The sequence below is a fragment of the Peromyscus californicus genome, unplaced genomic scaffold, assembly GCF_007827085.1.
Source record: "Peromyscus californicus insignis strain IS unplaced genomic scaffold, ASM782708v3 Scaffold_8__1_contigs__length_139910024, whole genome shotgun sequence".
Classification (NCBI taxonomy): Eukaryota; Metazoa; Chordata; class Mammalia; order Rodentia; family Cricetidae; genus Peromyscus; species Peromyscus californicus.
In genome coordinates, this window is record NW_026294606.1 from 41,280,350 (window position 1) to 41,305,893 (window position 25,544).

The 25,544-nt window shown below is 41.8% G+C and overlaps 3 protein-coding genes and 1 pseudogene across 3 annotated transcripts in view; 2 read left to right on the plus strand and 2 right to left on the minus strand.

The window, feature by feature from the left end:
- Positions 1 to 25,164, plus strand: part of LOC128103270 (uncharacterized) — a 74,495-nt gene extending 49,331 nt beyond the window's left edge. The window contains exon 5 of the mRNA XM_052727491.1: positions 24,380 to 25,164. Within this exon, the coding sequence (XP_052583451.1) occupies positions 24,380 to 24,710 (331 nt within the window). The 3' untranslated portion in view covers positions 24,711 to 25,164. The remainder of the gene's footprint in view (positions 1 to 24,379) is intronic.
- Positions 9,648 to 10,219, minus strand: LOC128103258 (60S ribosomal protein L9-like; annotated as a pseudogene).
- On the minus strand, positions 19,459 to 19,883 carry LOC128103267 (histone H2B type 1-C/E/F/G/I). Its single transcript, XM_052727487.1, has one exon. The coding sequence runs from the start codon at positions 19,874 to 19,876 to the stop codon at positions 19,496 to 19,498; it is 381 nt and encodes a 126-aa protein (XP_052583447.1). The 5' UTR covers positions 19,877 to 19,883; the 3' UTR covers positions 19,459 to 19,495.
- Positions 20,124 to 23,171, plus strand: LOC128103261 (histone H2A type 1-B). The gene is made up of 2 exons (XM_052727482.1): positions 20,124 to 20,703; positions 21,727 to 23,171. Exon 1 carries the CDS (start codon positions 20,175 to 20,177, stop codon positions 20,565 to 20,567), a length of 393 nt encoding a protein of 130 aa, XP_052583442.1. The 5' UTR covers positions 20,124 to 20,174; the 3' UTR covers positions 20,568 to 20,703; positions 21,727 to 23,171.
- Positions 25,165 to 25,544: the final 380 nt, after the last annotated feature.

Below are 25,544 nucleotides of genomic sequence, written 5' to 3' on the forward strand. Positions count from 1 at the left end.
AGGCAGGCTACTAGAATGCCAGAGAGAGGGAGCAGGAACAGGAGAGCGACAGCACAGCTTTCTCTCTTACATCTGGATGCTACTTTTGAGGACAATGTAAAGGGCCTGGCCTTTCCACTTTAAGACTTTGGTTGGAGAACTGTACCCTCATCAAACTCGTAACTTCTGTCCTGAGTTACTGGAAACCTCCTTAAATAGCAGAGCATTTTCATCTTTCATGGTCCGCTATTCAAGCTCTTTTATTGACCTCTAGGTCTTGTCCAAAATAGGTGTTTCGACTCCAGCCATTACATTTGCATTCAAAGAGAAAAATATAAAGAATGAACCAAGAAGCGTGCTCCTCCTATCTGGGGTGTTGGAGAGATGGCTCAAGAGTTCAGAGCAGATACTGCTCTTGCAGAAGACCCAAATTCAGTTTCCAGATCCACATTGGGCAGCAAATATTCCTGAAACCCTAGCTCCAGAGGAATCTGATGATTCTGGCTGTCAAGGATGCATACATACGTGCATGTGGATGCATGCAGGGACACACACACACACACACACACACACACACACACACACACACACACACACACACACATTTTAAATAGTAAAACAAGTTAAAAAGGAATTTATTTTTAGTTTATGTGCATGATTGTTTCTGCTAGCCTGTTATGTGAGCCATGTGTATATAGTGCCGGTAGAAGCCAGAAGGGGGAGCCAGATCCTCTGGAACTGGAGTTCAAGATGTGAGTCACTATGTGGCTTCTGGGAACTGAACCAGGGACCTCTGCAAGAACAGCAAGTGTTCTTAACTATGGAGACAGCTCTCCAGCCACCAAATATTTTTTTAATGGGTAAGGTCTGAGATTCTGTCAACCATCTCATGACTGAAACTCAGCCACACTGCTTCACCTGGCTGCAAGAGAGACCAGGAAACACTGGATTTAACTGCTGAGCTTCTGTGTGAACTTTAGGAAGAAGGAAGACTGAGTGATCACAAAACTCCACCCAGGATGGAGACTCAGGGCTTGGAGAGTAGGTAGTGTAGAAGGAAGGATCCAGCTAAGAGAACAAGAGGAGGATCTGAGTAAGGTGCCCCTGGGTGAGAGGCTGTAGGGCCCTCCTCCCGCTTTTTAGAGAGACCTAGGTAAGCAATCCACAGTCCATGGACCTTAAAACTCTCACCTCTCCCAGCCACAGTTGAGGCTACTGTGAAAGAATTGGAGGCTGGGGAATCAGAACTGGCCAGCTGGGTCGTACAGAAAACTTCAGTGAGTATGTAGTGCCTAGGTAGATGGTCACACAAAAGACCAATGGATGAATAAGAGGGGTAGACGGGAGTATGGTCACTGAACTGAAGGATATATTCGTGGTGTGGGATAGGATCATGAATCAATGGGTGGATTGCTGGCTGGTGGATGGATAATGGATGGCAATGTTATTTGAGTTTGTATTGATTGGTTTACAAATGTCACTGTGATGGCAATTTGCTCCCCAGTGGTGATATGGGAGGCAGTCCAGAACTTTAGCATGCAGGACCTTTTGGGAAGCCCTTAGGTCACTATGGGCCATGGCCCTGGAAGTGATCAAAGTAATTGTGGAAAGCCCTAAGTTAATTCTCAAGAAAGGCTTATTACAGAAGAGTGAGCCACCCTCCACTGCAAGCCTCTCTTTGAAAAAGTGATCTTTTTAGGGTTCTCAGCCATTTATCACGGGACCTTCACTCTCTTTAGACTTTTGGGATCCAATATCGTAAGCTAAAGAAACTCTTTTCTCCAGAAGCAGCCCGCCTCCGGTATTTTGCTGCATTTGATAAAGATTGACAAAAGGAGATGAGAATCCGAGTGAGTGTGAGTAGTGTGGCAGCCCAAAGAGTGGCCAAGCCCCAAGCTCACAAAGGAGAGCCTTCTCAGCACGCCTGTACGGTTTGCTTTCCATTTCTCCTTCTTTAGGACCTGCCTCAAACCTTACATGCTCAGGTTCAGGAAAAGCCTGTGTCTCCATGTAGGGCCCCCAGAGCTTCCTCTTATTTCTGTATCAGCCACTGTTCCTTTCTGATGCACCTGCTTATCCGATGCGGCATCCACTTCAGTCCTCAGGCTGTCCGATGCAGAAGGATGTGATTCCACTGCTGACTTGTGAACCCGACTCTAAGGACATGTTCAACAAACATTGAAATGAGGAACATAAACGTTAGGAATAATGGGAGATAAAGTGACCTTAAAAAAAAAATGGGTCTTCTTCTTGTAGTGGTTTGAATGAATGAGAGATGTCCCCCATTGTCGCAGGTATTTGGACACTTGATTCTCAGTTGCTGATGCTGTTTGGAGAGGTTTAGAAGGTAAGGCCTTGCTGGAGAACATGGTCACGGGTGGGGGTGGGGGGTGGGGCGCAGGTTTGAGAGCCTAAGGCCTAGACCCATTTACAGTTTGCTACCAGCTTTGTTCTTGTGGTTGTTCATGCTCACAACTTTCAGCCTCCAGCTCCAGGTGCCATGCCTGGTCCCTGCCATTACGGAGTCTAACTCTCTGGAATTGTATGCCAAAATAAACTTTCTTCTATAAGTTGAGTTGATTTTGGTGTTCTATTACAGCAGAAGAAAATCAATTAATACTACTGTATGTCGTATTGCACTGCATATGGTTTGAATTCCAGAGTGTTAGTGCCTGGGCTTTGAATTGCCTTTTGTGATGTTACCTTTTGGTTGAAGTGTTTGAATCTTGTCTGAATTCTTCCTGAAGGGTTCAAAGCTTTTGCAAAACTTAGTTATGAGAGTACTTGGAGCATGAAGAGGTGTCCAGAATGAAAATTGCTTTAGCATTTGGTTCATTCCGGAGACTCCTGATTAGAGGTTTTGATATTCAGAAATTGACTTGCTAAGGTGTAGATTGTATAACAACTAAAAGGGCCTTTTTGCAAAGTAGTAGCAGTCATTTCACCAAAAACTGCCTTTCTTGCTCTGCAAGACAAAATTCATCCTGGAAGTGACCCTAATTTTTCCACACATCCATGAACAACAGAAGACTGACAAAATACATTACTTTTTGTTTTGCTTTTTTAAAAAATATTTTGTGTGTGTGTGTGTGTGTGTGTGTGTGTGTGTGTGTGTGTGTGTGTGTGTGTATGTGTTCATGTGCTTATGAGTGAAGAAAATGGCCTCTGATCTCCTGGTCCTGGCAACTGAAATTGGGTCATCCACAAGAACATGATGTGCTCTAAATCACTGACCCATCTCCCCAGCCCCTGCTGTTCGGCCTTGGAGACAGCAGGCCTGCCTATCATCATCTGCATGTCTCAGCCTTCTGAATACTGGGATTATAGATATGTGCCATCATGTGCGGTTCCATTATTATTGCTTTATTTACTTTCTTTGTTTCTTTTGAAAGAGGGTCTCTTTGTGAAACAGTCCTGGCTGTCCTGCAACTCACTCTGTAGACCATGCTGGCCTCGAACTCACATGCTGGGGTTAAAGGTGTGCACCACCACCTCCTAAATTTATTTACAATGAATAAAAATTTCACCCTTATAGTTTCTCTCCCTTCCCCTTATCTCTACCACTTTCTATGTCAACATTTTTACTTAAAATTTTATTGAGTTTACATTATTTTGACTATATAAATAATGTTCTGGTCAAGTAAAGTGATATATGCTAATTAAATTTCCTCTCTGTGGTGGTTTGAATGACTATGGCTCCCATAGGCTCATGTACTCTCAGGTTTGGTCCCTATTTACTGTTCTGGGAAGGATTAGGAGGTGTGGCCTTGTTGGAGGAGTGTGTCACTGGGGGTGGGCTTTGAGGTTTCAAAACCCCAAGCCAAGCCCAGTCTTTCTCCCCCCCCCCCTCTCTCTCTCTGCCCCCCACCCCCACCCCTTCCTTGTTGATTAGATGTGAGTGAGCTCTCAGCTACTCCTCCAGGGCCATGCCTGCCTGCCTGCTGCCATGCTTCCCACCATATGGTCATGGACTTACTTGCCTTCTGAAATTGTAAGCAATCCCCCAAGTAAATGCTTTCTTTGATAATTTTCCTTGGTTGTGGTGTCTATCCACAGCAACAGAACAGTGTCTAAGGCACTCCCAGAGAAAAAGGGGGAAAGCATATATTAAGGGGGACGGCATTTAGGAACAATGATATGCATGTATGAAAATGCTATCATGAAACCCATTTGTTTTGGCTGTTATTTTATTTATTTATTTATTTATTTATTTATTTATTTATTTATTTGTCCGAGACAGGGTTTGTCTGTGTACTTTTGGTACCTGTCTGGATCTCACTCTGCAGACCAGGCTGGCCTCAAATTCACAGAGATCTGCCTGGCTCTGCCTCCCAAGTGCTGGGATTAAAGGCGTGTGCCACCACTGCCTAGCCGTGGCTGTTAATTTTTAAAAAAGCAAAAATGAATTCAAATCTCTAACAAACTTTTTTTCATTTCTATAATTCTCAAATGTGTCACCATTACAAAATGTTTGTGAAGACATCATAACAGGCCCTTTAGCCGACTGCTAAATCTTCATGTATGTAAGAACAGAACTGTACAGCTTTGACTCTGTTATTTAAAATGATAAAATTCACTGTACATGTAACCTAGAAACTTTTACATATGTACAAATAATAAAATGTTATGTGAAAAATCACACCATTACGTAGTGATTTTTATATTGTAGCATGCCTTTAGATTTGAAGTCACTTTTTTTTTTGTTAAGTTTTTTTGTTTATTGAGACGAGTTCTCACTATGTAGGCCAGACTAACCTTGAACTCAGAGATACACTTGCCTCTGCCTCTAGACTGCTGGGATTAAAGGTATGTGCCATTATTCTTGGTTTTGTCACAATTCTGTTATAAAAATAAATATGGTTTTAGTTAGTAAGTTATAGGCAAAACCACTTCAGATATTTTAAGTATAAATAAGTACTTAGTAAACAGAGTATGTGTGCTTAGAGCACAGGTACTTAGTAAATAGAGTATGTGTGCTTAGAGCACAGGTAATTAGTAAACAGAGCATGTGTCCTTAGGGCACAGATAATTAGTAAATAGAGCATGTGTCCTTAGAGCACAGGTACTTAGTAAACAGAGCATGTGTGCTTAGAGCACAGGTAATTAGTAAATAGAGCATGTGTGCTTAGAGCACAGGTAATTGTAAATAGAGCATGTGTAGTCTGATACAGACAGAAGGGCCTTGGCATCAAGAGACAGCTAATGCTCAGGCACAAAGTGGAAACACTAAATAGAACTGACAGTCACAGGACACACTCAAGCATTAACTAGTCATAGACTTTTAAAACACACACAATCTGGGGATACCCTAAATTTGTACTGAAAATGATATAATCTGGGCATGGTGGTACAGGCCTCTAATTCCTGTACTCGGTTGTCTGAACAGGAGAATCATGAGATTAAGGCCAGTTAGGGCTATGTAGCTAGTTCCAGGGTAGCATGCACTGTATGTTGAAGAGGTAGAGAAGGAGGGAATAAGGGTGTTTAGGGTGACGGAGGAGGAGGAGGAGGAGGGGGAGAAGAGAAGGACAAAAAGAACACCTTACCTATTCAGTAGACAAACTGACACTCCCAACAGTGGTCAGGTCTGCTCATCTTGTCTCTCTCTAAAGTCACTATGCAAGTAAGGCAGAGCAGATCTGTTAGATTCCACCGACTCCGGGAGCTGGCCCATCTAACCCATCTGTGCCTCAAGCTGTTTTTTGCTCTGTGTTTTAAGTTGATTTAGTAAACTGCCACTCGGTCATCTAAGCATGTTAGAGCCTTTCAGTCCTGTGCCTTCCAACAGAGCTCCTAGCACTGTGCTTAAAGGACATCAAGGCAACGTCTATGTTGTTCTTGTGGTTCCTGTTCATCTTCAGAGCAATTGCACTTGGAATCACACGGGAGACCCACCCCTGTGTGGGTCTGTGATGGGGTTGCTAGCATTTGCCTGAGGAGGGAAGACAAAGCTGCAATGTGGGTTGGACCAACTCAAGCTTGGTCCGGGTCCTAGACTGAATAGTAATGAAAACAAGGAAACAAGATGAATGCCAGCACGCATCTTTTTGCTTCTTGGTATGGATGCGGGATGTGACAGCTACTTCATATTCCCAATGCCGTGTTTAGTATTGGAGTGTTAAACAGTTAAACCTGGGCTACAGCAAGCTGGGCATGGCCACCCATTCTCAACATGATGGCTGACTAAGGAGACAGGCTTAGAGAATAGCAGAGAAAAGGGATTTGTTCAATGTGTCCCCAATCGGAAGAGGAACAAATAAGGAGGTTCAGTGATCTTTATATTTTTCTTTTGGGTCCTGACATGAGCTTATATCAGAAGGGAAGGGATATGCATGACTAGGTAGCTCTGATCAAGGCATGTCCCACCCAACACTGGTCCATCATTATCTCAAGTCCCATTGTTCCTGCAAGGTTGCCTGATAAATTGTCAGAACTATTTGAAACCTCTTCTGAGGAGGCAAGTACCTTCTCCAGCTGGTATCAAGGCTTTAACATCTTCCTTCTCCCAGCATGAGATTCTCAGGGGGGAACTATAATTCAGGTGGAATTCCCATCGCTCATGTAGCCTGATGTCGGAAAGGAGGGTCTCTTCCCCTGCCAGGATGGTTAACATGGCATCCCTGTGTGATGGACCGCGTCCCTTCAGATCAGGAGCTGACATAAACCCTTCCTTCCTGATTGCTCTTCTTAGGTATTTTGTCACCTGTGGGAGCCCGTTTTCAGGTTCCTCGTGGCTTTACCCAGCAGGTCCGCATAGAGAGGATGATTAGGACCACGGGCCTGAGTGCAGGTGTCTGGGATGGTCTGCACTTGGCTGTGCTGGGGGAGGAGGTCTTTTGCTCCACCCCTTGGCGTCTCTATAAAAACCCTGGGGCAGAGACAGGCTCATTGGAATAGGTTCCAGGCCCTCGCGAGGCTGTCCTTTATTTTCTATCTGTTTATCTCCAGAATATAAATCCTTCTATCTAATATTTCCTGCTTCTCACACTCAGGAAAACTCTGGGGAGCTGTGGGGTTGGTGGGTAAACGCCCCACAGTCACAGGGATAGGAAATCTCACTAATACGTTACCACTAAGTTTGCAGGGGTACATCAAGAAGCTGGGTGAGTCATCTTTTGGTACTATCTGCAGGAAGTGAGGCATTCCAGCCAGGGGACTGGATAGATAGACCTGGTAAAGACTCTCAGGATTACTGTTCACAACATGCTTAAGGCAACTCCAGGGTTCCTGTGGTGAGGAAGAAGCAGATGGGCAGATTCAGAACAGGACATGTAGCACATAAAACCCCAGAAGCAGGGCAGGGATCAGTAAGTTTGAGACAGGAGCATATTGTTGTGGGATAATGCTTTTGTACACTGGTTTAATAAAACGCAGATTGGCCAGTAGCCAGGCAGGATAAGCAGATAAGGAGAATTCTGGGAAGAGGAAGGCTGAGTCAGGAGATGTCAGTCCGCCATCCAGGGAGCAGCATGTAATGGCACACAGGTAAAGCCACGGAAAATGTGGCGACATATAGATTAACAGAAATGGGCTGAGTTTAAGTGTAGGAGCTAGTCAGTAGGAAGCCTGAGCTAATGGCTGAGCACTCTATGTGTTTACTTGGGTCTGAGCAGCTGTGGACTGGGCGGGTCACAGGAAATCTTCCAACTACAGCAGATGATGATTTTTAAATTTTCAAAAAATGTTTATTGGTGTCTTCCCTGCATATATGCCTGTGTGAGTGTGTCTGATCCCCTCGAACTGGAGTTACAGATAGTTGTGAGTTGCCATGTGAGTGCTAGGATTTGAACCCTGGTCCTTTGGAAGAGCAGCCAGTGCTCTTAACTGCTGAGCCATCTCTCCAGCCCCTTTAGATGATTCTACTGGAAGGTTTTATAAGGTTCCATAGAGCTGGTAAAGGGTAAAAACTGAAAGGATAGGCCTAGCAGTCGACACACCTTATAGAAGCTGTTCGGGTTCTCTAAAGGAACAGAACTCTCAGCACTCCTGATACTAATTCCACACATGAAACCATGTTTAGATACTCCAAACACTTTCTGGAACTCAGGAAATTCCCTGTCAATTCAAGACCAATATATGCAATTGCTCAGAGCCTTACTTAAGAACTTGTAAAACTAGAAACTTTCCCACAGTTGTCTAAACAAGTTAAGAAACATGGCTATTGGCTTCACCCCTATGGAAGGGCAGTCCCTAATGAGCAAATACAAAGCCAGGTTTTAAAAGCTCTTAAAAGGCAAGTAATTGGTTATAAGTTAATGTAGTATGATTATATTGTGTTCCTCACAGTTATAGCAACTATTAGTACATCACATTAATCCCCATTATATTATGCACATCAGAGCACACACCAGTGTCCCGGGCCCTATGGCCAATGCTAATCAATTCACAGATTCTTTAATCAATGCATATCAATTATATCCTTGTATCTGAAGCTATTATGTTTCATGCAGATACACAAGCTAACCAGAGAGCTTTAAAACGAAAATTTCCTGTATCTCAAAGAATGGCAAAAGTAATAACTTCACATTGTGAAACTTGTCAAACTTTTCATTGGCCTAGATTGCCTTCTGGTAACAATCCCAGAGGTAATACATCAAATGAAATATGGCAACTGGATGTAATACACATTAAAGTTTTTGAAGTTGCAATGTATGCATCATTCTATTGATACATTTTCAGCATTTCAATGGGCTACTACATTAAGTAATGGAAAGGTTTTTATCCGTTATACTACATTTAAAAGAAGCTTTTAATACCATGGGTACTCCTCTAAAAATTAAAATTATTAATGTTCAAGTTCATGTGTGACAAAAACTTAAAGAGTTTTTTTTACAATATTGGAATATTAAACATATTCCGAGTATTTCCTATAATCCTCAAGGGCAGGACATCATTGAGAGTTCTAACAGAACATTAAAGGCAATGTTAATTAAACAAAGGGGGAAAGACAATGCTTAACTCTAGGAACATCATATTAGACTCATTATTTATTTTAAATTTTTTGAATTGTAAAGACAATGATCTCATGCCAGATAAAATTCATTGGCAATCTAGCATTGGAGAACGTATTGAGTGTAATATATTACAACCTGTTTGGTATAAAAGGGAAGACTTTGCAATAGAAAAAGGAAAATGTTATAAAATGGGGAAAGTGCATGGATATGCTTGCACAGATTCAGGTGATCACTGGATCCCAGAAAGACCACTGAAATTGAGAGATGGGCACGCGACCATGGTTTGACTGCGATTCGCCTACTTAACAAAACAGCTCATCTGACTTTGGGTCAGACATCCCAAACAATTGCAAAACCACTACTTTCCTCAATGAATTGTACCTTTCCTACCTGGAGGCAGCGGAAAAAATTAGCCACTGTAGGAAAAGATAGTTCATAAGCTGGGGCAAAATAAAATGCCTGAAACTTTGTTCTTGGCCATGTTAGTGAGCACTACTGTTCAAGTGAGGCAAAGAATTTCTCTTACTGGGTTTACATTTCTAAAAATTCTCACTTAAACTGAGTGGTGCATTGGGGGTTCATGCTATTCCAATTTATACTGATGACTCTAATTGTTTTTTTTTTTTTTAAATTCAAGTCTTTTATTGTCCCCAAAGACACCCCAAATCGTCCTTAAATGCAGAATCTTGTTTCTGGAGCTTGGTAACTCAGGTCTCACTCATTAGCCTGCTGCACTGTTCCCTTTTCAGACACACAGATATCATCCAAAAACTTTCTGATATCCTTGTTTTGAGCTGTTGTGGCATGCTGAATCAGAGCTGCTGAATTTGAAACAAGTTCAATATCATTTCCTTCAAGGATTGATTCATCCTTTGGGCTTGAGAGACAGAACAAGCAACACCTGTCCTCATCTGAACCCTGCGGATGTATTTTTCACCCAAGAAATTTCAGATTTCAACCAAAGACCCATTCTCCTGAGTAACGATGTTGTTGGGGAAGTGGGCATACACAGACCTCATCTTGTAGCAGAAGCCCAGTGTAACACCCTTGATCATGTTCTGAACGTGACTGCAGGTGTTCCGGACAGTTGCCAGTTCCTTTCCCCACCATTTGTCAACCCGGAGCCTCTTCTTCTTCTTCCTGAGGAGACTCAGCTCTACATTGATGTGATTGAAGTCCCTCCAGAGAGTTCCTCTGGAGCCCTTCACAATGACTGTGCACCCCTTCAGAGTGATGTTTACATTTTCTGGAATGTTGACAGTCTGATTGCTGAGAATGGTCTTCATTCTCGCAGTAGATGGGGCAAAGAGAGAACGTTCTTCGTCATCACGTTCTTGTGATCCTCTAATTGGGTTCTAAGAGATTGACAATAGAGGTTCTTTGTTTCCCAATGAAGGGGGTTTAAATTTGAATTCATCTTATGAAATGTCAGTGGAAGAACTTCCTATTTGTATTGGGCATGAAGTTCATTGCTTGGAAGTTACATCTAGGGGATGGTTATCTATTATTCGTAATGGAACAAAAAAAATGAAGGGAAGAAAATGTGTTCATTTTGATAGCTAAGGTGTTTAAAGGAAACATTACTAATCATCCGCTCATTCCAGCTCATTTTCCCCCTTGCCATACTCCTGTTGTCTGTCTCAGAGTTAAGTGAACGGAATCAATGTAGAGGACCAGAAGTATGAGTTCTTATTGATACTTCCTATGGTAGTGTCATAGACTGGAGCCCTGTAGCTTTCTGCTTGTACCAAATGGAAAGGCAAAGAATTAAGATAGTTGTGTAATAACTATACCATCAGCACCTATAGTAATGGGTCTGAGGAGTCAGTATGGTATGGGGGGCAGGATGCTCCCTCCTATCCTCATATGGAGAGAGGAGCTACTCAAGAACATATTTGGAAATTAACAACAGCATTAGGTAACATTTGGACCTGAAAAGAAGATATATGGAAAAATGTTTCTAACAATGAGACTTTCTCTTTTAAAAAAAAAGTATCACATAATAGTATGGCATGTGTTAATCTTCCTTATTTTCATGATTGGAGAAATCACTTAGGACCAATCTGAAGGATCTGTGTCTTGTTCAGTTGTTCCTTATAGACGTGTTTAAACACTAGTACTCCCGTTAACTGAGCTCCCAGAGCATTTATGTGCTTTGATTTCGGATTGGTGTTTGCATGCCTAGATGGGTCAAGCTAGGAAGATGCTCCCTCTGTGTCTATGCTTTACGATACAGTGGATCAAACGAAGAAAATGACTAATTATTGACGTTGTGTTGGGAACTATTGCCATTGCTCCCATTTCTGTTGCTGCTGGAGTAGCCCTACATCAAAGCATTCAAAATGTATATTACATTAAAAATGGCATTCTTATTCAGAAAAATTATGGAATACTCAAAGACGTATAGATAGTATATTACATGCTGAAATCACTGACTTAGAATCAGTCGTGATTAGGTTTGGTGACCAAGCTTTTCGCTTACAAAGATTGTTATTAAGATGTGTGTAAGACAAATTGCTAAACAGTCTTATTAATAAAAAAAAAAAACTAGAGCCAGATATTGGGGTGAGTTCTGAAAGATCAAAGAAACAGAACAAGCCACAGCCAACCTCACCTCGACAACTCCTCATCCTATCCTGTTTCCACGGATCCTCAAACTGAAAGCTTCTGAGTCTTCACTCAGATGGATTTCAGCTGAACTGCTGCTAAAAGTCTAAAAGCTTAAAAGCCTATAGTTCCCAGTTCTCACACCTTATATGCCTTTCTGCTTCCTGCCATCACTTCCTGGGATTAAAGGTGTGTGCCACCATGCCTGGGTCTGTTTCCAGTGTGGCCTTGAACTCACAGAGATCCAGACAGATCTCAGCCACCTAAGTGATAGGATTAAAGGTGTGTGTGCTACCACTGTTTGGCTTCTATGTTTAATCTATGTCAACCTCTATGGCTGGCTCTGTCCTCTGATCCTCAGATAAGTTTTATTTGTTAGAGCACAAATAAAATATCACCACAGATGTGATTGAAATGTGACTAATTTCTATGTTACTTCTTGGGATATGGTTAAAAACATTTATTAAATCATGGTACTATGAATCAGGAAATATTGAAATTACTGTTTGATATTACATGTTTGCAGAGCAATTACATGGACTATCTGGTGATAAGTTATTGGAGGGTATTGCTGGTGCCTTGGGGAAGTTAAATCCACTTGATCAAGTTAAGATTGCAAGCTCTCCCTATGCTTTAGTGTTTATATTGATTATTTGCTTGGTTTTTTTTTTTGCTATTTTTAATAGTCTAGAAAGAAAAATCCCAAGATAAAAAAAAATTTTAAGCAGCTATATTCAACATTATGTAACAAAATATGGTTAAACAAAAAGGGGATGTGACCTACCTGTTACTTGGTATAGCCAAAGTCTTTTTCCAAAGTTGTAGACCAGGATATGGAGTCAGGGTTGGGAAGTGTGCTTTGTGCAGTCTGAGATATTTGAACAGGCTTAAAGGGGTTCAGTGGGTGGTGGGCAGTGCCTTGCCTGCATATGCAACATCTTAACACTAATGCATCAATTTCCCAGGGATTCTTTATTTACTCTTCTTTATTTGGGTTATTTTTGCTTGCTGTTGTCATGGTTAATCTGTAAAAATCTTTTAGCTTATTGGATAAAAAGTACAGCGAGGGCTGGGCAGGTCACTTAGCAAGTATTCTTCTTGGGGATGATTGTATTCAGATACTAACACCCAAATTGGGAGGCTCATAACCACCTGCTACTCCATATCCAGGGGATCTGACACCCTCTTTGCTGGTGTGTCACCTATAACTCATGGAATACATTCTCTCACATACCCAAATAGACACATAAAACTGGGGATAATTGTTTTCAAAAGGTCCTGTGACTTATAAAGCAATTAGAGCAAAACTAGTTGCTTTGTATGCTATATAATACAAATCATACAATGATTCTTTAAAATGTCATCTTGCATCTGTTTTTAAAAGTTTTCAATTCTTTACTGTAATGTAGACTTTCTTTCAATCATCAATCATAGAAAACAAAATGATTTCTAAGTGATCCTATCAGACATCATTTTCTTTACCATGAGGGAATAGTATTTAGCAGTCAAAACTATTTTCTACAATGTTGACACATCAGAACGCATTAAACAAAGCCCTCCCATTTTGGTGACACAGCACTCCGCTCCCAACCCATTTTCTTCTGTTGGCAATGGAGAGAACTGGAGTACAGAGGGTGGGTGTTGGCCAGTGATTTCTTTGGTTTTGATTTTGATTATAATCTTGTAGTTCTTGTTTAAAAGACAGTGTTATATGTATAGGTCTGCCTGGTGTCTCCCTTTATCAGTAGTGCCATCAGTTTGATTATTTTATTAATTATTATCTAATTAATTTTATTAATTATAACCTAATTGTATTTTAGTTTCTCTGAAAATGATAGACATTCACCTATTTTTGTATTCTGAAAATTTACTGTATTGTTATGAGTTCCTAAAGTTTTTGTTGGTTTGGGGACTATCTGTGGAGAAACTGTTTTGTTTTTCTCCACTTGATCACAGAATCTTTCCTTTGCTTATTTCTTGGCATATCTGTGTTGTCCAGTTTTTGCTATCATCCTTCTTTAGGATTTTGGTACTTCAGTGGTTTATATGGCTAATACATTAGTTTTGGATTTTTAAAATACTCTATTCATATATTGTCTGTATGTCCTAGTTTGCTTCAACTATCAACATGACATAGGCTAGAGTCATCTGAGGGAGCCTCAATTGATGGCTTGACCAGATCATACTGCTTGGTTGCAATAACTGTGAGAGACTATGTTGATTGATGACTGATGTGGAAACATTCCTCCACTGGGGGTGACAGTATCTCTAAGCAAGTTGGACTCTGGTGTACAAGAGAGCTAGTTGAGCATGAGACAGTGACAAAGCAAGACAGTAAGCCAGGAGACCATGTTTCCATGTGGTTTTGCCTTCAGTTATTAGCTTAAGCTTGTATCCTAAGCTCCTGTAATGATGGACTGTGTCCTGGGGATATCAACCAAATAAACCCATTCATTACCTGAGTTGCTTTTGGTTAGAGAATTTAATCATAGCAACAGAGAAGCAAGTTAGTATTAAAAAAATCATACTTCAAAAGTGATTTTGTTGCTTTAAAGGACTTGGAAATGTCTTTTGGAAGAATGTGGAAGATATCAGGACTTTAGATGGCAAAAGTCACAGAAGCTGTACGCACAGCTTACTCAGCTATGCCTGCAGGACCTGGAAGATGAGATGGTCAATGGTAATGCATACAGTTGAGGTCAAGGTCATAGGAGTTCACTGGTAAATAATCCCCTAGAAAAATTAAGCTAGAGGTCATTTGTGTGATATTTTGGTACAAAATCTTTCTTATTGAGTGAGGCAGAATGAAAAAGAAATGGGCTGATTTCTTAGACAAAATATTGATTCTATTGGATGGTTACTACTGATGAATCATTCGGGTCTTCAGTAAAAATAGAGTAACAAGTGAGATAAAATAAAAAATCCAAAGTCCATGGTTTGTTGAGAAAAATAGCACTGGGTAGTTTCAGATGGCACTCAAGTACTGAAACAGAGGCAGGAATTTTCAAGATTATCACCATTAAAGAGAAAGCCCTTGCTCTACACTGGAAGCCTGTAAGTACTGTCGTACACTATAAGTGTAACACTCCATCCTGTAAATCTTGAATGAATGGAAGGAGTAGGCAAAGTGATTTCTATTTCTAGGAAGCAACTTTATACAGATCCTGCTGTAGCTGTAATCCAAGTGTGGTGTTGTGGTTTTCCCACTACTTTTTCAGAAGAATTGGGTTTATTTCCGTTTTTCCTGTGTGTTAGAGTTCTATGTGGCTTATGTATACCAAGGGAATATGATAACATCTTAATTAAGAATATCACAAATAACAACACACAAATAAGTGAACACTGTGTGCTGGTATAGCTGTTGTCTAGTATATTGAAAAACCTAGTTTAACCCATGGACAATAAAAGCCCTTCAGGATACAGGACTGGGGTTACAGATATGCCTATTGTGTTGGCAGAGAACAGAGATGTGTGACTGAGTCCATGGGAAATTATTCAAGTCCTTACAAGATAACACAGACTAAAGGGACCTCTTAGTAAACCTAGAGACTTGTAAGAAACAGGAAGCCTAGTAGTTTTGCTTCACTACACTTTAAGCTAATTATTGAATGGTAATCAGACAACTAATATGCTCTGTTGTAGAAGTCATTGTGTTATTGACTGAAGACAATTCTTCCCTCAAACCTCCTACTTTCAGTGTCTGATCCCATACTGGTGGCACTGCTTTGGGAAGTTATAAAACATACTTTAGGAAATGGGACATAACTGGAGGAACTTAGTCACTATATCATTCCCCTGTCTGTCACCTCTCACTCTGTTTCCCTATATACCATGAAGTGAACAGCTCTCTTCTCATATACACTGCCAGCAGGATGTTCTGCCCAAGTGCACTGGGCCAAGTGACCATAGTCTAAGCCCTCTACATCCATGAGCCAAAATACATTGTTCTTCCTGTTCAACTGTTCCACTGACTTATCTTTTTACATTGGTAAAAATCTAATACAGAGTGCAATAATACTATGGGGATAAGCAGAAGAAAATATGAAAAATACTCCAGTTTAATTATTACCAAGGGACAATGAAATCTGGTAATTAAGAAAAATCTAAGCTCTCCCACCATTCCTAGCAAGTCACTTTTACATATTTAAGCTTTGAATAATGTAGGGTGAGACATGTTGCAAACCTAAGTGAGCTGTTACAAGATTGGCAGCATTTGAGAATCAGTTTGATAGGAGGGGGGCAGATTAAGAGATATAGAGAGGCAGTGTAGCCTACCTGTGGTAAAGAAGGGCTTTGGCAGTAATGTAAGAATGGATACACCTCAGTGAACTTTGATAAATATAGGAGCACTTCTGACAATATTCCAGTGTCAATCTATTGTCCCTGAAATGCTATAGTATTCAATATTGAAACAAGGGTGTCAACTCTTTAAAATAATATTATTGTTCCAGAATTATAAATACACAGCCATGTTTGACTGATTTTCAAATTAATATACTTATTTTTCAAATCTAATTTATAATAGGTCAGAGTACCTTAGCACATTGTGTGAAATTGATTAGCATCCTCCAAAATATAACAAATGTAGGAAGCTAGTTAAGAATGAGTATGTCTGAAGCACAATGAATTATGTGCCTTTAGCAGAATATATGAAGGTAAATGATATAAAATCAGTCATTATTTTTAGTATACTGAAAATAACTAATATCTTCAGGTTTATGATTAATAGTACTTAAATAAACAGCAAAGTTGTTATACTTACATATACAAATTTTGCCAGGTAGTGGTGCATGCCTGTAATCCCAGCATTTAGGATGCAGAGACAGGTGTGTCTCTGAGTTTGAGGACAGCCTGGTCTACATAACTAGTTCTAAGGCTACACAAAGAAACCCTGTCTTGTAAAACTAAAAAGAAATGTGTAAATTACTGTTAATCATACCAGCTGCATAAGACTATTCACTTAATAAATTGCAACCATGAATATAAACAAGTATATATTAAGGTCTTCTGCAGACGTATTTCCAGAGAGAACTAATCAATATTACAGTAAGTAATAATGAAAAGAAAAAGCCATGAAAAATAATACTATGATCTGTATAACATAAAATTTATTAGGTGTTTTAATTATATGTAAATTAAACATCATGGAAATTGCATAAATGTATGTTCTCATGCACCTAATTGAGTAAAGAGCTTAGTGGTTAAACTTAAACTGAACAAAAGGAAATTTCAAAGGAAGGTGTTCATCCAATCTTTTATCCTATTGCTTAAATTGCTTAAACCAAGGAAAATTACATCCTGTGTAATACCATTAGGGAATCTGATTTCTACTTAAAATATTTTTGAAAATATTTAAAACATTTTAAATGCCATATTCTATAGATCTCTGAAGGGTTTGAAGAAGACCTCAATATCTAATATATCTCTGCTTGACCTTGAAAACATACCTAATATGACTACAAGTTTGATTGTAATGTCTAACTACTAACTTTCATTTCTTTATATCCTAATAGTTGGTAATAATATCATTCAAGGACTAGCAAATTGCATTATATTGTTAAATGAACTGTCTAAGTACAATATCCTGAATAAGATAAAAAAAATACATACAGCATTTCCTAACAGTATCAATCTCAATATATATAATTTGTATACAATAAATAAAAGGAGACGTGAATGAGACTTGCTGAACTGATGTCAGACCAGGACAATACACTTGCCAGACAATCCTTGAAAATAAGAGGATGTTTGCAGGGTTAGGACAGAACACGCCAACAAGTATTTCCTTGGCCAGGTGTCCTGTTTTTTTCATTTATCTTCTGGGAAAAGGTCCAATTGCTAACATATAAAAAGCTACTCTTCGTCCAGTAAGAAAAAAGCCAACGTTACAGGTTGGTATCTACACGCTCTGTGTTTTGTAACCAGAGCTGCAACAGTATAATATGGCTAAGAATACAGCTGTCTTTGGCTGTTCCTCATTTTGGTGTCCATGGTCTTTGTGACCCGATCTTTTGATCTTTCTCACTTAATTTTAGCCCAAACTTGAAACCATGAGCCTTGTTACTGGCCTCTGTTAGAACTTCATTATTCTTCCTTCCTCCTCTTTCTAAAAGAAAATACAAACACCTAGAGAAACTAGGTTCTCATAGATTTTTCTATTTTTAATGAGGCTTAGAATGGTTTTGACACAGGATCCTTCATCTCTGTACTGTATCTATGCTACCATGTAGTATCTGATAAACTGGCTAGAGGAAACACACACCTAAAATGTAAAGCAAATTATGTGAGACACCCCAGGCCAAACTACTGGTCCCCCAAAAGGATTTCAGAGTCTCTGTGCTTTCCTCTGTCACTAAAGCAGTCTTTGTCTAATAGTTTTACATCTTCATTTATCAATTTGTAATCACACATTTCTAAGTGAACTTCAAAATTAAGTAATTTGGTTTTGGTTTTATTAAATGCCATTGTTTGTGAACCTCCTGAGATATGACTCTGAAATACTTTATTTCAGCCATTTTCTTCTTTGTATGACATGCATTGTGCTAATTTACTTCAATTAATGCATTTCTTTTACCATGTTTATTTCTGTTAGTTTGTCTGAAAGAATACCATTGTTCCTAAACAAAACAAAACAAAAAAAAAACAAAACAAAACCACAAAAAACAAAAAACAAAACCTATCTCCTGTTGCTTGTGTTTGTAGTCTATTCTTAAGAAAACAGCCTGGAGTCACTAGAATACCCTAATCATATAAAATGTACCACCCAAAAGAACTGAGCAAAATAAACTTTTTGTAGAAGTGGTTTCATGTGGATTACAGGTAAAGATTTTTTTGAATGTTTCAATTTTGTTACTGCATATTGAAACTGAAAAGTCTATTTTGATTACTCAAGGTGAATACAGGGAATAGCAGGCAAAAGCCTTCGGATTTTTCCTTCTAAGTCTCTTCCATGTGTCAGAAACAGACAAGAAAAATGAACAGGGAAGAATCGTATGAATGGCGGGGAAGCGAATGCCGCGGTGAAGGCAGGGCCCCACTTGGGATAAAGACAGATACAAGTAAAATTTGGCGCGTGATTTTTAAATTGCCCGCGCAGCGCCTGGATTGGCCAGTGAAGCCACTATGTAGCAAAGATTCTTTGAGATGGGCAGACTTTCTTTTGGTTAGTTTCACTTTTGGTAAAACAAAGCCCAAGGGGGAAACCAACCAAACATACATAAATCCCACTGCACTCAAGCAAACATTAAAACTGAGCAATACGTGTAACTTGTGCACAGGTTCTTTCAAAGACCAGGAAAACTTGAGTGTGCAAGGCGTTAACGCTTCATTACTAAGTACTCAGTAGCTTTACTAAATCTTTCTCCGAATGACAACCTCCGGATGGTTATAACTAACAACTTTCTAAGAAACGTTAACAACTCACAATAAAGTGCCACATCCTACCAGTTGAGTGAGTGGCTCTGAGAAGTCTTCAGGTTAAGACTCTTGCTGCTGGATTTGTGAGGACGGACATTGAAATCACACAGCCTTGCAGATGGCCTGCCTCTCTGGGGAATACTCTTTTTTACAGAGCTCCCAGGTACCGTTCGTTTGCGTACCCGTCACTATTCACAACCTTATCCACACAGTACTGCAGATCTGTGGTTACAAAGTACGCTCCCCAGTTAGGAGGAATTAAAAGTTGACTTTGAGAAGATCCGAATGCCAGTGAAACGCCCACGTTTAAAGTCTGAGAATTGGGTGCACTTCCAGAAAAGCTTGCCCAAGGGGGGTTTGTTAAAAAAAAAGGACTGACAGTCCAAACACATATTTCATACCTTATCTCTTTGCACGTTACTTTATATTACCTCCCAGGCCAGATCACACTACAAATGATTGATGCATGTAACAGCTATTTCGTACGAAACTGTGGGTGGCTCTGAAAAGAGCCTTTGGGTTACGGTGAGGGCCGCCGCTCACTTGGAGCTGGTGTACTTGGTGACGGCCTTGGTGCCCTCGGACACGGCGTGCTTGGCCAGCTCCCCGGGCAGCAGCAGGCGCACGGCCGTCTGGATCTCCCGGGACGTGATGGTCGAGCGCTTGTTGTAGTGCGCCAGGCGCGACGCCTCACCCGCGATGCGCTCGAAGATGTCGTTGACGAACGAGTTCATGATGCCCATGGCCTTGGACGAGATGCCCGTGTCGGGGTGCACCTGCTTCAGCACCTTGTACACGTACACCGAGTAGCTCTCCTTGCGGCTGCGCTTGCGCTTCTTGCCGTCCTTCTTCTGGGCCTTGGTCACGGCCTTCTTGGAGCCCTTCTTCGGGGCGGGGGCGGACTTCGCAGGCTCGGGCATAGCGATGAACAAGAGAGAAACAAAGAAAGTAAAAAGCAAGTAAGAGTCGGGACTTAGTGTGCACTGGCTGGTTTTTAAACAGACTTGTGGCTATGCTGATCGCGAATAGAAGACGTCATTCACGAACTGTCCAATCAAAGCAAGTGTTTTTCGAAACCACGATGCTATTGGTTTAGGTGAAACTTCTATATGTAACCAATGAAATCGCTTCGTTTTCGCGCCCTGCGTCGAGTATAAATAGCGCCAGTGTGGCTTTCTCGTTACTGACTGAGCAGTTTGTGACAGTCAGTTTTCTACCATGTCTGGACGCGGCAAGCAGGGCGGCAAGGCTCGCGCCAAGGCCAAGACCCGCTCGTCCCGCGCCGGCCTGCAGTTCCCCGTGGGCCGCGTGCACCGGCTCCTCCGCAAGGGCAACTACTCGGAGCGGGTGGGCGCCGGCGCCCCGGTCTACCTGGCGGCCGTGCTGGAGTACCTGACGGCCGAGATCCTGGAGCTGGCTGGCAACGCGGCCCGCGACAACAAGAAGACGCGCATCATCCCGCGCCACCTGCAGCTGGCCATCCGCAACGACGAGGAGCTCAACAAGCTGCTGGGCCGCGTGACCATCGCGCAGGGCGGCGTCCTGCCCAACATCCAGGCGGTGCTGCTGCCCAAGAAGACCGAGAGCCACCACAAGGCCAAGGGAAAATGAGGCATTTGACCAAATCCACTTAAAGAAGTCAGACCAAAGGCTCTTTTCAGAGCCACCTACAAGAACACTGGGAGGAGCTGTTGTGCTTAAAATGGTCGTTGGTCCTGTAATCACTTCTAGGTGGACATTTACAAACGTAAGCGAACTCGATCCTAGTTTCGTTACCTAGTTAAGACTGGGAGTGAGCACTTGCTACTTGCTACCAATTTGTGCTAAAACTAGGGCGAAGTTTCATTACAGATCTCAAGGGACTAGTGACTGATAGGAATTTGGCAATAAATCACGTTGTGTAAGTCCCTGTGTAGCATTACATGACGAATACCAAGTTTGCTAGTAAGATTGTTGCTTACATCCCTCTAGTCACACATTGCCATTGCATTTTCAGGAGGACTTGAAACTGTTAAATAGACGTACTTTAAAAAAAAATTTAAAAACCCTTAGGTCAGTGCAACTTTATCTTTTTTTAAATTTAGTTTCACTTTACATAAGGAAATTCTAAGTATCTTAGGCAAGTATTTCATGGGTTGTTACTGAGCCTTGGAAGGTACATGGGAAAAACAAGCCCATTGTGGAGACAGGCTTTAAAGGGGTCTAAGGTGAGAGATTCGAGTTCTGAAACATCCTGGAGTACATAAACCGTAATACAAAATTAAAGAAAAAAAAAATCAGTCTCTGCTGCCAAAGGACTTAGAAACTTATTCAGAAGATGCACAAATTCAGTGCTTTTATATTTATCCTGAGTTCATAGAAGTTAGTCGGAAGAGCAACTCTAGAAAGAAAAGGTTTAAATAATGATGTACTAAATCTGTCACTAGAATTGTATTTTATCTGAATACTACTTGAAGTATATATTGGTAGTAGTTACAATTTAGAGTCATTTAGGGTGCTGGAGAAATGGCCTAGTGGTTAAGAAGAATTGCTGATCTTGCAAGAGGACCAGTTTAGTTCCTAGGACCTCACATCCAGCTGGGGGGGGGGGGGGGGGGGGGGGGGGCGTGAGGAGGAGGGTGGGAGGGGAGTGGGGTGGGGTGGGGTGTTTTACACATCCTGTTCTGTCATTGAGGCATACCCCGAGACACCAAATTGACACTTGAATAAAAAAAGATAAGGGGCAGAGAGGAGCTAGAATTGAAGACCTTATTTTCTATTCATCTCATAGGTTGAGTACTGCCTGTGGTGTCCTCTTCCAAACTCCAGTTAGATGGAATGAGCAAAAGACATCGTTCCTGCACACGTAGAGCGTGAGGACTAGCAGAAGACCACACTAAAAAAGTTAGACATTCTGTTGGATCTCCCAGCCTGCCTCGGGATTCTGTGCTCACGATCTTCTTCATGTTAGACGGTGTTCAAATGTGAAACTCAGAGGAATAAGAAACCCCAGATCTTCCACGTATTCTTGTTAATTTTCTTTTATGAGACTCGGCCTTCTTCAGCGAAAGCAGAGCTGTGAGCATACCTCCAGAACACCTATAGAGAAGTGCCAACATTTGGGCTCAAGCCAGCTCCATCTCTTCCCTGGATTTCATAGCCGTGTGCTTGCCTGCAGCATTCACTCTGGCTCTCAACAAACTTGGTTTTCATCAGGGTAGTCTGTGTTGTTTTTTTTCCATTGAAAACCTGAGTGGAGACGATAAGCTCTTAATGTGCCATTCCAGTGATGGGATCTTCTCACCTCTGTCTCATGCAACCCTAAGATTCTTCATGATTTGTCTCCTGCCTACCTTTCTGACTTTGGGTCACCACCCCTACACACATACACACTTGCAAGTATGTATTCACTCTCATGCATGTTTGTACACACACACACACACACACACACACACACACACACACACACACACCCCTTATACACACCTAGGAAATGTTCCTTCAGTTCCTGGTATTGCCCATTGTCGCATCCTCCAGTTCTCTACCTGCAAAGCCTTCACCTCCCTGGATACAACCATCTCTTTATTTAAAAAGGAAGGGTGGAGCGGTGGCCTGGGCGGATGGCTCAAGGTTTCCGAGCATTTGTGGCTCTTTCAGAGAACCTGGGTTCAGTCCTCACACCCACATGGTAGCTCACAACTATTTCAGTTCCTGGAGATCTGATGCTTTATTCTGGCTTCTGTGAGCACCAGGGACACATGTACATATATAGTTACATACACGCAGGCAAAACATTCATACACATAAAGCTAAATAAATCAAAAGAAAAAGTTAAAAAAAAATTTCAAAGTAAGAGTTCTTTAGGTTCTGAATTGGAACTACAAATATGCAATAAATGCAAATCTTTTGTAAAACTTTTAGGGGAAACTGTTTGTCATTTAGCTAGTCTGATAGTCAGGTCTGCAATGGCAGGGCTCAGGATGACTGTGAATCTGAGGCCTTTTAAATAGTGGTTTAAATTTTAGTGTAAATGCAAATTAAAAAAAAGCCACGTGTTGTAGATTACTTCAACAACTAGCTTGCAAATGTACATCCTTACACATAAGAGTAAAGTGTGTTTGAAGAAAGAGTTGGCTTTATTTGCACAAAGTTCCAGCCCAGTTCCACTCTACTCTGTTCATGCAAATGAGGGCCACAGCTCTGCAATATGGAAAGCTTTCATTACTGATTGCTTGGTGGATAAATTTGATTGGAACTCACAGCTCGTTGCTCAGGTCCAGGCTGTGTAACTGGGCCTTGCTGAGACTGTTTACCCTGGCAGTTGAAACAGGAAAATTCATAGGCAAGAGTTCCAGTTCAAATGTGACCCTTTCAGGAGCACTGGACACATGTCTACTGTCAATCAGCCACCAGCCACCAGGACACACATTGGTTGTATCTGATGACATTCTTAGACTTTGGGTTGGTGGAAGCAAGTGGTCTGCTATGTTAAGGCTGCAAATGGTTTTCATCTATTAGTCACAGGGTGTTAGTTTGGACACAAAGGTGGTCAACCACATTCAGGGGCTTAAAACCAGGCAAGATGAGACAGCCAGCCTATGGCCCTATAACATTCCAACCTGTCTGTTCGGTCTGGGCCCTAACTCTCCACATCACCTTAGTTCTAGTCCCGCAGCCTTTGAAGACACAGCCTCAGTCCTTCCAGGACTTCTCTTGACAGATCCTAACTCAGAAGTTAAGGGAAAAATGTTTCAGGAGATTTTTTTTTAAAAAAAAGCATTTTCATTATACTTGTACTGTACAGGGAGTAATGTACACAGCAGTCACAGAAGAACGACAAGCCTCAAAGATTTTATTCAAACTGCACAAAAGCATTTGTATATCTTTGAAATATTGGTGAAAGCCAATTAAATTGAAAATATTTGAGAAGAAATGAGATTTGCAATTTGATGAAATTTATATAGAGGTAAAGCTTAAATTTAATATAGTTAAGATAGAAATATTAGTATAACCCTAAGTATATTAAGTAAAACTGAAATGTAGTCACTTGTAGATGAGGGAAAGAAGGTAATTCCCAGCCCGGGCTGCGCCTTAGAAAGTGTGCACTGACGCCGGAGCACCCTCGCGGCTGCCTGCGGGCTTCTCTCTGGACGGGGTAACGGGTTGTCAGCGGCCGCTCGGCTTTTCGTATTTCGCACAAGGTCAGCGAATTGACTGCGCTCAGTTCTTCAAACTGGAAACAGGGGAAGAAGAGCTAGTTCCATTAGGAAGCACAGACGAGGAAACAAGAGGCGCCTTTTTTTTTTTTTTTTCTTCTCAAGCCTTCCCCTCCCCCACGGCGGCGGGAGCAACTTCCCGCCTCCTCCCGCAGGTTCTCAGTTCGGTCCGCCGCCTGCCCTATAAAAGCCGGCGCTCGGCTGAGGCGTCAGCGTCTCAGCTGTCAGCTCCCTCTGGTGTGTGACCATGTCTGGCCGCGGCAAAGGCGGGAAGGGCCTGGGCAAGGGCGGCGCCAAGCGCCACCGCAAGGTCCTGCGCGACAACATCCAGGGCATCACCAAGCCCGCCATCCGCCGCCTGGCCCGGCGTGGCGGCGTCAAGCGCATCTCCGGCCTCATCTACGAGGAGACCCGCGGGGTGCTGAAGGTGTTCCTGGAGAACGTGATCCGCGACGCCGTCACCTACACGGAGCACGCCAAGCGCAAGACCGTCACGGCCATGGACGTGGTCTACGCGCTCAAGCGCCAGGGGCGCACGCTCTACGGCTTCGGCGGCTGAGCTGCTCGGCTCCCACTTTACTCTCTCTAAAGGCCCTTTTCAGGGCCACCCACTTAATCTTCTAAAGACCTGCAACATTGTTTCTGATAGCCAATATTTTCGCTGAGGGGGTCGTTCTTGTCTCTGACAAAGGTATTTAGGGTTCTCGAATTTTGCAAGACTTATACATGTGTTTAATGACTTTTTAAACCGCATCCAACTGTTCATAGAAGCACCAGTATTCTCATCTTTCTTGAAAATGGAAACCCAAACTGTACGACAAAGCCCAACCACGGTTTATGAAGTGAACCACTACTAGGTAAGGCCTAAAATGCCATAACTACTTGGATAAAACTGAAATGCAAAATGTTACCTCCATTTAGCACTAGAGAGAAGTCTTAGTGGCCGAGAGCACTAACTGCTCTTGAGCACGAGTTCACCTCCTGGCACCCTCCGATTCCAGGACATCTGCTGCCTTCCTTCTGACTCCCACTTCCACGTGTACAGATACTCATGCATAAATAAATTATGAGAAATTAATCCAAATTTAAATAGTACAGCAAAGGTTAAGGTGGAGCAAGGAGATTTATGTATGTATTTTTGAGGTGGGGGTCTCACGTACCCCCAGCTGGCCTTGAACTCAATTTTTTAGCCAAAGCTGGTCTTGAATTCCTGGGTGACTATCTGATTTCATCCCCGGAGTGTCCTTAATTACAACATGCAGCAACACCTCTGTCTCATTTTTCTTACTGCTGCATCAGGCTTCTTCACTGGTGAAGAAGATAAAGGTCCCAGTTTGGACAAATTCGAAAGCAGCTAGGCCAGTGACCAGGCCTCTTCATTTGAGTCGGCAGG

Excerpts from the sequence above, each read along its gene's own strand:
- LOC128103267 (XM_052727487.1), bottom strand. The coding sequence starts at position 19,876 with ATGCCCGAGCCTGCGAAGTCCGCCCCCGCCCCGAAGAAGGGCTCCAAG.
- LOC128103261 (XM_052727482.1), top strand. The coding sequence starts at position 20,175 with ATGTCTGGACGCGGCAAGCAGGGCGGCAAGGCTCGCGCCAAGGCCAAG.